Source organism: Narcine bancroftii, chromosome 8 (genome assembly GCF_036971445.1).
Source record: "Narcine bancroftii isolate sNarBan1 chromosome 8, sNarBan1.hap1, whole genome shotgun sequence".
NCBI classification, from domain to species: Eukaryota; Metazoa; Chordata; class Chondrichthyes; order Torpediniformes; family Narcinidae; genus Narcine; species Narcine bancroftii.
In genome coordinates this window covers 136,648,297-136,663,290 of record NC_091476.1, presented here as the reverse complement: position 1 = coordinate 136,663,290, position 14,994 = coordinate 136,648,297, and the positions used below count along the sequence as shown (strand labels likewise).

At 40.6% G+C, this 14,994-nt stretch overlaps 1 protein-coding gene across 1 annotated transcript; it reads left to right on the top strand.

Moving 5' to 3' along the window:
• The first annotated feature begins 1,940 nt into the window (after nt 1-1,940).
• trappc4 (trafficking protein particle complex subunit 4) lies at nt 1,941-10,484 on the top strand. Its single transcript, XM_069894944.1, has 5 exons — nt 1,941-2,153; nt 4,310-4,484; nt 5,798-5,901; nt 6,753-6,879; nt 8,302-10,484. Exons 1-5 carry the CDS (start codon nt 1,979-1,981, stop codon nt 8,378-8,380), a joined length of 660 nt encoding a protein of 219 aa, XP_069751045.1. The 5' UTR covers nt 1,941-1,978; the 3' UTR covers nt 8,381-10,484.
• The last annotated feature ends 4,510 nt before the right edge of the window (nt 10,485-14,994 follow it).

The window sequence follows — 14,994 nt, the reverse complement described above, 5'->3', positions numbered from 1 at the left end:
TTTGAATTGGGACCACGGGCGCGACGACCTGTTTCAGACGTGGATGCAGAGTGAAGATCAGCGCATCAAAAATAGAGATGGCGGTGCACCTCCTGCTCCCAGCTCATTATTTAACAGCAGCAATGAGAGAACCATAAAGGGCAGCAAAAGTTATGGGTAGAAGGGCGGGCGGTGGGAAAAGCATGAGCATAAGCATGATTCCAGACTTGAATGACCTATTTCTGCTCTTGTGCCTTATGGTCTATGACTTGGGAGACTATTACTGTGAATATTTATTCTTTTTATCATTATTCTCTCTTGTTCTGTCTTGGCACGTTGTGGTAATTTAATTTATACTATTGTTACCTACCTGTGGCGGCAGTAAGTAGAATTTCGGGACATGGCACCAATCCACGAGGAAAGTCCAACTTTCCACCTTTAGACTACACAATAATATACACAATCTCTCCAAGGCCCCAGTTAATTGTAGTAAAGCATCTTGTACTGAAATTCTCCTTATAAAGGCCCAAAACACTCATCTTCCTCATTACTTCCTGCATCCGCGCATTGACTTCCATTAACTTGTTTACAAAGTCTTTTACCGTACGATGTGCCAAATAGCCCACTTTAGTTCCTATTTATGTTAAAGATTTTTTTCAGATTTATTGATAGAGAATATACATGACATCACATACAAAATAAATGCTAAGATTCATTTTTCCTGGGGGTGAGGCTGAGTGAAACACGCAAGTCTGCAGATGCATTGATCGGAGTAAAAACACAGAAATGCTGGAGGATCTCAGCCGGTCTCGCAGCATCCATAGGAGGTAAAGATATTATTACCAACGTTCTGGGTCTGAGCCCTTCTTCAAGCCCTGTTGTACTCAAGTCCATCAGCATGAAGTGCTTCGAGAGGCTCGTCATGGGGCACATCAAGCTCCTGCTGTTCCTGTCACTCGACCCTCTACAGTTCACATGCAGACGCACCATTGAACCATCTAGTCCTCACCCACCTGGAAAACAAGGTTGTTTGAATGTTGTTGATTGACTTCAGCTCGGCATTCAACACAATCATATCTCAGTATGAGCCTGCTGGGTCTAAACACCTCCCTCTGCAATTGGATGATTGCGACGGACAGAGTTGAGGTGCTCAACAAAGCGATCTCCCAGACTGCGTCCAGTCCCTGATAGAGCCGACCACAATGGGAGCACCACTTCCTTTAATTTTATGAGCATTTATTTTGCCCTTACAATGAGTTATGATGTCTTCTCATGAGTAGCTCCCAGGACTCAAAATTGAAAGGTTTGAATCTTATCCCAAAGATGAGCATAAATATATGGCTGATACTTTTGAACAGCATTGTCAAAATAACCTTCTTTCAAACAAGGTATTCAAAAGAGATAGCTCTTTTTTTTTTGGGAGGCTTCAGCTCGAAATGTCCACTGATGCTGAGTTCCTTCAGCAGATTGTGTCTCGCTTCAGATTCCAGTAACTTCAGTGTCCCTATTGTGGGTCTCCAGTAATGTTACTTGTTCTGTTACTTGTAAACAATTCTTTGTCACCTATTTTTTAAAAAACACCAGCATTCTACCTTGATGAAGGGCTCAAGCCCGAATCGTCGGTTATATATCGTTATCTTTACTCCTCAGAGACCTACTGAGTTTCTCCAGCATTGTGTTATTACTTCAACCATGCATCTGCAGGCTTTAGTGTTTTAGTTCAGGATAATTATGGTCGACAAAGGTTTTTTTTAAAAAAACCCTCCATGCCACCGCCCCAGCTCCCCCAGGAGCGGCGAAATTCCTTGACGATGCGCATTGCCAAGTGCTCCGCTGCAGGTGACGCTCCTCCCGGGTGGCCACAGGCCATTAGCGCACATCTGGGACCACCCCACCACGCTTCCCAGAGTCCCCGGCGATGCCCTCGGGTGTCAGCCGGCACGCTCATGCGCAGCTGCAGCCGGGGACTCCATTTCCCGGCGGCCTGTGCGCTGTAGCCATGGTGGTGTTCAGTGTTTATGTCGTGAATAAGGCAGGCGGCTTAGTTTACCAGTACGACAATTATTCGCCTCGCACCGATGTGGAGAAAACGTTTAGCTACCCGCTGGACCTGGTGCTGAAGGTGTACGATGAGCGGGTGGTGGTGTCTTTCGGCCAGAGGGATGGCATTAAAGGTGAGAGCGAGCCGGAGGAGAGAGGCCGGCGGCGCCGTCTGTGACTGGGAAACGCCCCGGTCAGTCGGGCCTAGACCGGGCCCGGTGGGAGGGGATAGGAATGAAGTTAACATGTTACTCAGGAACATTGCAATGACGCAGCTTCCAAAGAAGCTGAGCGAACTGTTGAATCGACTTTCAAGTCTATCGTATAATGACCAAAAGATCCCTTTCGTCTATTGGCGACATTTACTGGGCGTCTCGTTTAAACAGAGCTCAAAGAATTGTGAGGACCCTTTCCATCCAACACGCGCACCTAACCCTAACCCCCTTCCCCCTCCAAAAAAAACACCAGAAAGGAGATACAGGAGCATCAAAACCAGGACTGCCAGGTTGGGAAATAGCTGCTTCCTGATTACTGCAATCAAGTAAATCATCCCCATTCGTTTTATATATTTTAAAATTGTATATTTTTCAATACTGTATATGAATATTAGTACACTGTATGTACTCTGGTCTGGAGAAATGCTGTTTTGTTGTTGTATATGTAAAGTTAGATTGTTAAGGAGGACCTTTGGTTATTTTAAAACCAATACAATGGCACAAACAGATTTTTTAAATCACTTTGCAAAGTGTGAGAACTCTATTACTGCAAGAAGCAAATTATTTTTTTATGCATTCCGACTCCAAGGTTTCTAGAACATTCAAACAGACTGTCCATATAAGTACTCTTTCTTAAAATTCTCTTGGGATTCATTAAGCAAGGTCATGTCCCTTACCCAATAGTTAATAGTCTTTTACTACCTTACCGAATAAAGACATTTAGCTGATAACATGAAAGAAATCAATGCAGCTGGCTTCTCTTTCAGGCAACATTTTAAAACTTGCATTCTCAAGATAATAAGCTTTAACTTGAATGGTCTACGACATGGAAAAGAGCTCATTGGTCCCACTCTTCCACATTGACCATTATGGAATGCAAGGACTTGTTAAATGTGCAAATGCACAGTTTATAATAATTAAGTCTGGGGAGCTAAAAAGGACAAATAGCAATGAGGGGATGTATTGGCAAAAATGAAAATGTGGCTTTTAAGTATTGAGATTGCCTGCTTCAGGTTAGATATGTATATAGACGGGAAAGGAATGAAGGGTTAAGGGTTGAGTGTAGGTTAGGTGGGAATAGAAGGGCTAAGTTTCTACGCTGTAATTGCTAGATGATTATTTATATTTTTTAATATAATTTAAAAATAATTATTAATATATATATTAATAAAAAGTGAAAAGTATATATATATATATATATAGAGAGAGGTATATAGAGAGAAATATATATGGTTAATATTTGAGGACACAATTTTCAGAATAGATAAGAGGAAATCAAGAAGGTGGTGACATTACTGAAGGGGACAGGTAATTTGAACATAAAGATGCAAACAGGGATAAGCCATATGGCTCCTGCTTTTCCATTCAGGAAGATTGTGGCAAATATTTTATCTTTGTGCCACTTTCCTATAATCCCTATCAATATTTTTAAAAGAGATTATTCCTTTATTGAATACAATTAAGTCTATTTTTTTGTGGAGATTGGGTGGCAATATTGATTGGGAGAAGTATTGAAAGAAGGTTTTCAGGTGGCAAACTCACTGGTCATTTGGTTTTGTTGACTGTCTTTAAATTGAAGGTTGTAGATTCAGCCTGAAAGTTCAGAACATATCCTGTGAGTGTCAAGTCAAATGGATGTTTCTTCTGAATCTGTGTTTCTGATGAGAACTCTAGAATCACAATTTATTGTCATGAACACATCACAAAGTTTGTTGTTTTGCAGCAGGATTGCAGTACAAATATTTGTTAGTTAGATTTCAAAAATAAATACATAAATAAATAATATGAAAAGATAGGATAAAGAGAGGTTTTGTGTGTGGATCATTGTTCATTCAGAAATCTGATGGCCGGGAAGAAAAAGCTGTCCTTGTGCCACTGGGTATTCCTCAACATCGCAATCGGTTTAATCAGCTGTGAAACATCCTGCTGGATTTTTAAGAATTGCACAGAATTTTCTCAATTTCCTTTCCAATATCTAGTCCCAACATACTTTGTTCAAAAAGAGTGCTGCAAATGGTGCTTGGGCAACATTGGTTTGGTGTTTCACTTTTTAATTTTCTGCTTTCTTTTTGCAGTTGGATATGCTGTGCTCTCAGTCAATGGGATGGACGTTAATGGAAGGTACATGGCTGACAACAGGGATGTGCTGGAATATCTGAACACCTCTTTTAACTACCCTTTGGCAATTCGGTTTGGACGGCCTCGTTTGACATCCAATGAGAAATTAATGTTGGCCTCCATGTTTCACTCGTAAGTTTAATGGCACAAAACAATTTGGTGTAACCTAGACAGCCTTAATGCTGTGGTCATCTGTATGTCCAGATTTGTTGCTGATGGTGTGAAACACAAGTCTAGACACTGTGATTAAAGTCAAAACACAGAAATGCTGAAGGTACTCAGCCAGTCTCGCAGCATCCTTGGGAGATAAAGGTCTATTACCAGCATTTCGGTTGAGGATGGCCTCTGGCCCGAAGCATCAGTAATATATCTTTACCTCCTGTGGACACTGCAAGATGGCAGAGTTTCTCTAGCATTCCTGTTTTGATTGCAGTTGATGGTTGTTACAAGATCAAACCAGAAACTACAAAGAAGGCATATCACACAGGGGTAAAGATAAACAATTACTTTATTAACAAAAAATTCACCTTCAAACTTAAATTCAAAATCCTACCCCCCCCCCTTATAACAATGCCCATTGGTTACTATGCAAAACTAATAAATTCCCCATCCTAAATATTAACATGTGTAATTAAAGTCTAAGATACATTTCCAACCAGCCCACAGAAAAACAGACACAAAACAAACACAAAACGCACAAGACTAACAAAACTTTGATCTCAACCGAAGCAAAGATCATAAACAAAATTCTGTTTGTATGGTAAACTGAAGCCAAAAGATCTTTGTGAGAGAGAGAGCACAAAATTCGAAGTTGTCTTGTGCTGCTTGCAGAGAGAGGAACAATGGCTTGGTCCGGATCCTTCTGGCTGCCTTCAGAATGTTCATCCTTTTTGAAATCCCAACATTCTAAACTGTTCTCCAGACCATGACTCATGCTCTGGGCCTTCTTCCACCAACTCCACAGCACCACCCAGTGGTGGTTTATCGTCCAAGTCCAGAAATTTTTTTTCATTTTCTGCACATGCTCAGTCTGTCTACCACTCTCTCAACAGTCCACCTTCACCTTGGCTCTCTAAAACAAACTGTCACTTTTTAAACATAAAACCACACAACACATAGGCCAATACACAACACAGAACTGTGTAACAATGGTGGCTGGGAGGAGGATGCAGAAAAACTTCAAGGGGACATAGACAAGTGAATGGGTAAAATCAAGGGTAGATGGTTATGGGGTTAAAGAAGAGTCTGCAGAGCTGGGTCACAAAATGTGTTCAGTGATGTTTCAATTAAATATTAGATAGAATAAGCATGTACATTCTCTACAAAATATTTTGGCATTAATATTGGTGCTGGTGAAAATTTCCTCAACTTTTTATTGAGGGGGTTATTTTGAAAGATTTTATACTTGACGCAGGTCTTAAAATGACTTTTATTTCTGTTCTCAGGTTGTTTGCCATTGGTTCCCAGTTGTCTCCAGAGCCTGGGAGCTCTGGGATTGAAGTGCTTGAAACCGACACCTTCAAACTGCATTGTTTTCAAACCCTAACAGGTGAATAGCGGTGGGCATTATTTTCTCTTTTTGAATCTTCAGGTTACTTGATCCATATCCTTTCCATAACACAGGAAGCTTGCATTTTTGAGGCCAGGACATCCATTTTGTTATCTTTATTCAGAAACTTTTGTGGTTTTAATAAGTGAGAAACTGTTTCTCATTGGTTGGTTATTTTCTAACCAGATGAACCAGCCTGAAGGAGCCTGGAAGTTTTAGAAAAGGTGTGTCCCTCTGTATTATTTCAGGACTGAGACATTTAGGCTTCAAGGTTAAATAGGAGAGATTAGGGTGTTTCACCTTGGTGCGTAGATGATCGGGAGGGGATTGATAGAGATTTAAAAGATGATGACTGGGGTGAAAGAGGATGTACTTAAAATAATGGGACTGTGTGGTGGTTTGAGGAAAAAAGTGGCAATGATCTGGACCAGAATCACTTTGTAAGGGAGCTGGGTAGGAAAGATTGTATTTCTGACATACAAGCCAGATGGGAAAGAATACCCAATAAGATAAGAAACTTTTAATTTTAATGTAGCTATTTGTTTTGATCTGCATTATTTTACCGGAAAAGAAAGTGGAGCTTGATGGGAAAATATATGCAGGTGAAAGAGCAATGTGGTTGATTAGAAAGTGGCATTACCGAGGAGACACAAAGGGTGAAAGGTTTCTTATTTTTTATCATGGGTGGTTCTGGTTTTTTTCATTACGAATCCTGTACTGATTTTCATTAAAATAACCTAGACCTTTCGTGATTTAAAAAAAAAAAAAAAAATTTTTTTTGGAAAGTTAACTGCTGAGATTCCTCTGTAAAATGTATTCCATGTTTATTCCCATTTTCTCCTCCATTAAAGGAATTAAGTTCATCGTGTTGGCTGACCCTCGACAAGCTGGAATTGATTCCCTCCTACGGAAAATTTATGAAATTTATTCGGACTATGCTCTTAAAAACCCATTTTACTCTCTCGAGATGCCAATCAGGTAGGTGGGTCTGCAAGCAGGGATTGTGGACTTTATATCAGGGGAAAAAAAGAGTCAAGGCTTTGCATAGTAAAGTGTTGCCACAGATTTAAACCTGAACTTTCTTTTGTCAGCCACCTGAGCTGTTGCTTTATTTATAAATTGGTTAACAACCTGAAGAAAACTGCTGGGATAACAGGAAGAAGTGTGAGATCAGCAATCATTAGCTTCACTGCTTGTGTTTGTTATCTGTTCTCGCTCAAATTCCTGTCTTGATTCTGTTGAGGAACTCCACTCAGAAAATGTGATGTGTGTAAGAAAATGCATATTTTGTGGATTGATTCTTGAAAAAATGGGGCAAATTTTTGGGGAAAATTCTGCAGATTTGTTTCATCACAATGGCTTGAGACTGGTTATGAATAAATGATCTACTTTAAGACTAGTGGTGGCCTCCATTTTGTGTTTGTGCAGATGACTTAATTGGATATACTCTGGGTGCAGGGGTGTGCTACACCCCTGCCAATCCTACCAAAACCAAAATGGTATTTGGCAGGGCCTTGGACACAGCTCCTGAGTCTTGGGGACAGGCAACAGTCCAAATGAAGAAAGTGACAATTTAAAAACTGCAAATATTTGTTTAAAAATATATCTTTTGTACTTTTTATTTGTTCTTTTTCATGATCTCAGTGTCGCAGGCATTTATTGGCCATTCATAATCATCTTGGAGAAGGTGATGGTGAACCAATTTCTTGAATCACTGCAGTCCAAAACATGATTCAGATTATGTAGTTGGTGTCAGATGAAGTCTAATTGGGTGGCACAAACTGATGTTCGAAGACACTCATGGGGGTGGGGGCGGAGACGTGGGTGCCATACCTGCCAGGATCCTCCTACATGTGCTGCTGTCACACTTCCTCTCACTTCAACTTAACCGATAAACGCACATTCTTACGGCCCATGGAGACGAAACCAAGTCAAACTTGTTCTGCGGGTGGCTAGTGCGGGGACACAATAACTCATTGGGGGGGGGGAATGGCTTGCAAATGCTCCCCTCCCCCGCCATCTCATGACACCATGCCTTATAGTAAGCAGAGAACCTGGAGGGACTCGATGAGAAAAGAATCCCCACCCAAAATATTGTTGAATTCAGATGCTTGCAGTTTCTAAGATATCTAATTTAGATTGTGACAGTACCACAATTGGCAATTTATGGACATGACTTGTGAAATTGCCCCATGTCATTAATTTTCTCTTGTGGGCAGGTTGTTCCTGGAGGATTTATACAAACACTTGTACAAGCTACTTGCTTACAATTGGCAGCCTCACCAATCCAATATTCATATAGTGATTTTTTTTTTCCCCTGGGATGGTGGGTTATTAGGTTGAAATCTTGATGAAATTCAGAACTGAACCATTCACTGTTTAAATGCCTTTTATCTTCAGGTGTGATCTCTTTGAACAGAATTTGAAAGTGGCTTTGGAAGTAGCTGAAAAAGCTGGAACATTTGGAGCAACATCTTGACCTTGATCACTGATGCTTTAGACCAAAGGTGGCCAACCTTTTAATTTTTAATTTAGATATACAGCATAGTAACAGGCTATTTTGGCCCAGGAGTCTGTGTCACCCAATTTACCTACATCCCCGGTACGTATTTGTGGGCCAAAATGACCTGTTACGGTGTTGTATGACTAAATTAAAAAAAAGGGTGGCCACCCCTGCTTTAGACTCTTCAAAAGGTTGGTACATTGGGCTACTGTGTATATATTTTGCATCTGAAGCACTGAAAATAATACAGTAATGTACATAGGCAATAAATACACTGAAAGCAACTGATTATTCTCTCTTTCAATTCCATCACACAACAACTTGTTTTCTGTGCACCTTCAGAAAGGATTCATTGTTCATTGGGGTAGGTTTCTGCCTTTCCAGCCCATGTAAGGTTTTAGGCACCAGAAGTTCTTTTACTTGAGGTCAGTGTCCCTTTTTGGTGGAATAACAAGTATTGCATTTATTTAGTGCCTTACAAATGTTGCAAAATCACTTGTCAATTAATTATTTTAAAGTGACAATTTGCATTCAAAAACCCTCAACTATCAATCTGATAATTTAGTTGAGTGATTGCCCAAAACACTGCAGGTAGCATTCCTACTTCCCTGCAGAATACTCCTTTGCACTTGCTGTACAAATTGAATTACTATTGTGTAATACAGTCATAGTAAGGGAAGGTGTGGGGGGGAGGGGAGTTTAGTGCTTGTATCTCTGCTTGTATAAGGCAGCACAGGATACCATGCGTGCATTTGCAAATTAATATAAAAATGCTTTATTTTTCTATCCCTCTTCCATACTTCGTTGCAGTAATTTTTATCCTGTTTGGTTAATCAGCCATGTTCTTCCTATCTGCTTCAATTGCTGCAGACTTGGTGTCAATCTCCATGCAAAAATTCTCACAACTATCAATGTATCATTTAGTTGAGTGATGCAAGTTTCCTGAAATCCTGCAGAGAACATTCCTTTTTCTCTGCAGAATACATCTTTGGAAACTTTCACTCCTTAAGAGAGCAAGAATGTTCTTTTTTTTTAATTTTAAATTTAGACATGCAGCCCTTTTGGCCCACGAGCCTGTGCCACCAATCACACCCGATTGACCTACACCCCTGGTATGTTTTGAAGGGTGGGAGAAAACCCATGAAGGCAAGGGAAGAACGTACAAACTCCTTGTAATGATACAACCCTTGGGGTGGGAGAAAGAGTTTAGTGCTTGAATCACTATTGTGTAATACAGTGACACAGAATACTTGAAGCAAATTTACAGTGGAACAGAGTAGCATGGTCATTGACACAGAAGAGTAATGCAGTGTGTTATATATTACACAAACATAACACACAAGATAACAGGCATCATATCCAATTAAAAGCAAGTTGTTCTCTGCTACTTGCCTATACTATCCTTACTTCTGAACCCTGGTTCTGTTCTACAAGATGCCATCCATGCAATTTACTGCAATACCATGCTTGCATTTGCAAATTAATAGAAAAAGCCTTATTTTTTTTCAACTGCCACCCTCACCCTTCTATTATTTGTGTTTGGCTAAATTTTTTTAAACCTGCCTCTCAGACAATACTTCCAACTTCCAATTAATACTCTGGATTAAAAAAAAATTCCTCAAACACTCATTGTTTCGTGTTCTTGCACTAAATCTGTGCCTTCTGGATTTTGGTACTTTTGTTACGAGGGATAGGACTTGAGGTAATGAGGCTGTGGGGAGCTGGCAACTGGAGTCGAGGGTTTTGTACCAGACTGTGGACTGTTGGAGATTGGCTGAAGTTATTGGAATTGGGATGTACTGAAGGTTTCCTGGAAGTTTGGATCTGGAGCTTGGGCTGCTGATGGTTTGGACAGGACCCTAAGTTGCTGTGGAGACTGGCAGTGCTGGAGGCAAATCCATGGACACTTGGTGTCTGTGAGGGGACTTTATTTTGCTTTGCTTTCTTTGACTGTAAGAGGCACTTCAGGCAATTTCTGCCAAAGTTGAATCTGTCAGCCTTATGGCAGACTAAAGCAAATTCTGTAATATTGGACTGTTTTTATTACATTACAATAAAGGAATCTTGATTATATCTCCTATATCTGTCTGACCTTGGATTATACCTATCTCAAGGAGATGCCAGTGTGTGGAATGAAACAAAGTAAAACACAAAAGTCTGGTCCGAAAATCCGGACTGCTCGAGGATTGGGTTGGTCTGGATTTTTGGGCATCTACGGCAGTTCTTTTCAAATTTAAGGAGGAACAAAGATTATTCATTAGCAAATACAAGCAATTTTAAAGAAAAATAAAGTCAACAAACGTGGTCGTTTGTTGCCGCTGTGCATCTTTAGTGCTTACGCATGCAATACAAAAATCCCGCTAAATTTAAAGAGTTTTTGAAAAGTCTGGATTACTGGATGGTCCAGATTTCTGGCATCTGGAATTTTGGACCTACTGCATGTAACCAATGTTTCAAACTTGAACCCTTCATCAAGGTGTGAGGTAGGCAGGCTTGTTGATATTTTGCCATACTTTGATGAAGGGTTCAAGCCAAAATCATTGGATATATACATAAAGTACCCTGTTTGACTTGCTGAGTTTCTCCAGCATTGTATTTTTTACTACGAATGAAAATGAGTTCGGGGAACTCGATAATTCAGGCAGCATTCCTGGAGAGAAATTATGAGTTTGTTTCAGGTTCAGACCCAAAACATTGACTGTCCATTTCCCTCCACAGATACTGCTTTACCTGCAGTTTGAACCCCTCCTTCCAGTTGTTTGCTTGAGATTCCTGCATCTGCAGTTCTTGTACAAACCATGAACTGCTAGGGAAATTCAACAGTATCAGTGGGTAGAAAAGGTCAGACAACGTTTATGGTCAGGACCCTTTATCCAGACCAATAAATCTGAAGTGACATTTTATTTCTCTCCAGTTCCTGTGCTTTGAACGTGCATCAATATACCTGCCACATGAGGGCAGAGTATTCACAAGGACATAATAATGCCACGAACTCCAGTTTCCAGCATCTGCAGACTTCTTTAGTTAGCTCTTTCTGCGGTGCTTCAATTAGAAAAGTTTTCCAGCAGAGATGAGCAGGTTAAGCACATGTATAAATTTATGCTGTTTGCAACAACTTGCAGGGAAATGCCATGCTTGTTGTTATTCCTGCTCCAGGTACGTTTCTCTAATGTGATACATGACATTTAACTGCTTAGTTTCTTGTCTAACTTCCTCTTCTTCTTTATGGCGTGTCGCTCACCTCAAATAAATTTTGAAAACCACTTTGAACTGCAACCAGTTACAAATCAGGTGTGGGTGCACCTGACCAATGCCAGCAGAATGTCAAATTGTATGTTTTTTATTGCATGAATGCTCTTTTAACATAGAGAAGTTTCAAAATTGTGCTGTGTAAATGAAGTATTCTGCAACTGACCATCGAGCAGACAATAGGTACTGCGGAATCATATTCCTACCACACCGTGTTTCTATTGAAATTGAGCTCTGAGTGTGATAGTACAGACCTATCACCAATGTATATAGTTACACTATCTCGAGTATGTAATGACTGTGCTTACAGCGATTGGCTGAGAGCTTAGCCATACCTACTGTCTGGGCCTTAAAGGGTTGTGTCCCTAGCCAGGTCAGATCATTCCAGACTGGTTGGCCACCTGCGAAGAGCTCCTGTCTTTCTGTCTTTTGCTAATAAAAGCCTTGGTTTGGATCAACAAGCCTTTGGTTCTTTCGACGAGCTCTACACTGAGTTAACTGGATTACCATTTCCCACCTCCAGTTGCACGCCATCTCCCCTTCACATCGATTACAGCTCTTCCTCCTGTCGGTGATAACCTCGCCCATCTCTTTGTTGTGACTGGAAATGTTAATCTTTCATACTTCATTATCCAACAGCATGATCATTGGAGCAATGAGAGTTTTGCCTGCTGGCCAGAGCACTGGGCTGTGCTCTTAATTTACCTTGCTGGTAATCCATGATCAACATCCGTTCGACACAAACTACCAAACTTAGCACACGGTGACTCATCTGATTTGAGATCACGAATTTGTGTGGCCTGAGAAGCTGGTGAGGCGGAACGTACTGGCTGCCTGCAGGGCCATGACAGCAAAGCTCTGTCCTGAGCAACCCCCGACCCTTTGAACTGAGAATCAGCAATCTCTACTGTCTGTGGCAATAATACAAGCTTCACAAGAGAAAGCAGCACATTTTGATGTCATTTTCGTTTTGTTTGCATAATCACCCATGTTCTTCCATCCTGCTTCATCTGCCGCATACTTGGACGCAAGCTGCATTCTGTTCTACAATATGCCAATCCATGTAATTTCTTGCAATACCTTGCTTGCATTTGCAAATTAATATGTTTCCATTATTTTTTTAAACCGTCCCTCCTCCTCTGCGTTTGTCTAAATGTTTTTTAAACCTGCCTTCATTAATGTTACAGACCCAGAGAACCCCAAAATCCAGCAGCATTAGAAATTCACCAAGACAAATGGTTACTTAAACAAGTCATTTTTAAATTTTATTTAAATGTAAAAACAAGATCAAACTTTAACTTATTACTATTAACAACCCCCTTCTAATTCTAAGTTCACGTGTATGTAATATGTATAAGTTCAGAAAAGTTATTTGATTCACTGTCCAATTTCACTTCTCACTCTTCCAAGTTCATCAGTATCAGGCAATTCTTGATTTGTGCACAGAATTTAACATGAATTTTCACCAGGCTCTGGTGCTTAAAGATAATTGGTTACTGCTCAGGAAGGTTCTTGTTGGTTTCAAAGAGAGATTTGTTGCTCGTTGGACACACACAAACTGATTCCCTCCGATCAACCACCGAAGAAATTTGCCCCATCAGGGTTTTCCAAATGATCGCCTCTTCTTTCAGGTGAAACACTCTAGCCAACCATTTTCTCTTGTATGGACTACAAGGGATTTTAACAGGCTGAACTCAGCTCAACAACCTGTCTTCAAAATGGGGTTTCAACAAGCTGCCAGCAGAAACCAGTTCTCTCTCTCTGCTTGCAAAACCACATGACCTTAGAGCAGCAAACTGCAACCAGACAGATTGCGGAACCAGAACTTCTGAGTACATTCATCTATTGCTTTCAAAACAATAATCCGTTACTCCACAGCACGTCCAATTAATACCCATTTGTGAAGTCTGTATAGGCATTCTTCAAGATTTTTGCAAAGGCACTTGGAGCCTGGACTCTGGCTTGAGCAAAGCTCTGGAATTTTAAATGAGATCTGTTTTGTGAAGCGTTTGTGTGTTAAATGACCTACACTACCCCCACAATCTATCTCCTTCAAAAAAAATCTATATTCAATATAAAATGATATAATCTGACACACTGCTCCTCAGAAAATACTTCCAAATTTCAATTCTTCAGTGGATTGAAAAAAAAATTCTTCCTGAAACACTTCTGCCCTTCTGTGCCTTCTAGAATTTGGTACGTGTTATGGGGGATAGGTATCATCCAAGTGCAGAGAGGCCTATCTCAAGGGGACAGCAATGTGTAAGAATGAAAAGGAGTTTGATTTGCGAGGGAGCTCAACATGTCAGGCAGCATTCACGGAGATGAAATGGACAGTTTGTTGCTGGTCTGGACTGAAAATATTTCCCTCCACGGACACTGGCTGGCCTGCTGAATACCTTCCAGCTTTCATTTTTTGCTGTCATTTTCATCCAGTTTGCCTAATTATTCCCTGTGCTGCTCACTGGGGGTCCAAAACAAAATGTTGCCAAAGAACAAAAATTTCTGATACTTATGCATTTACCTTGCAAGTGTTTAAAATAACTTTACATGATAAAAGAAACACAAACCAATTAGAGATGATGTTAACTATCAAGTGAAAAAATAATGGTAGTTCTTGGAAGAACCCATGTTATACCCGTGGTGCAGGGAGGGGGCCGGGCTTGCCTGGGGCCAAGGTGAAATTGCAAGGCATAGTGACTCTTGACGTGGACGGTCGCTGCAGTTCTGCTCAGGGCTGGACTAGGTGGAGCCTTGCCGGTCATGAGCATATGTTACAGGTGATTAGTCACGATGTAGGGCATTGGTAGATGCTGGATAAGTGGATTTACAGTTGCTTGAGATTTACTCTTACAATACCAAACTAAATTTATCCATTACCTCATGATCTGCTGATTTCTGCTTACCCGACAAATCTAATATATATATTTTTTTGTCAGTTGCATCAGACTGCCGGTGCTTGAATTGCAGATATCAGGGACTTTACTTGGATCTGTGGGACTGGTTGGGCCCTGGAAAAAATGTTGTGATTCTTTCTGGCAGCAGGTCAGAAACCATGAGATAGGGCATCATTATCATAATCTATGAGCAGATGGAGGAGATCATTAAATAGTGACAGATGTCCCTTTTGACAGACCTTGGCACTGCTGAGTCAAAGGGCTCATGCCATTTAAAAAAAAATTATAGATCAGGCGCTTATCATGTGATCCAAAGAGGTAGGTTTTCTATTCATATGTGTGAATTCTTAGACAACACATGGATGAACGAAAAGGTTATTTACTTTCAAGTTGTAAACAGCATCATAAGGCAGGCCATGAGGTAGCAAGTCTCCATTACAGCTC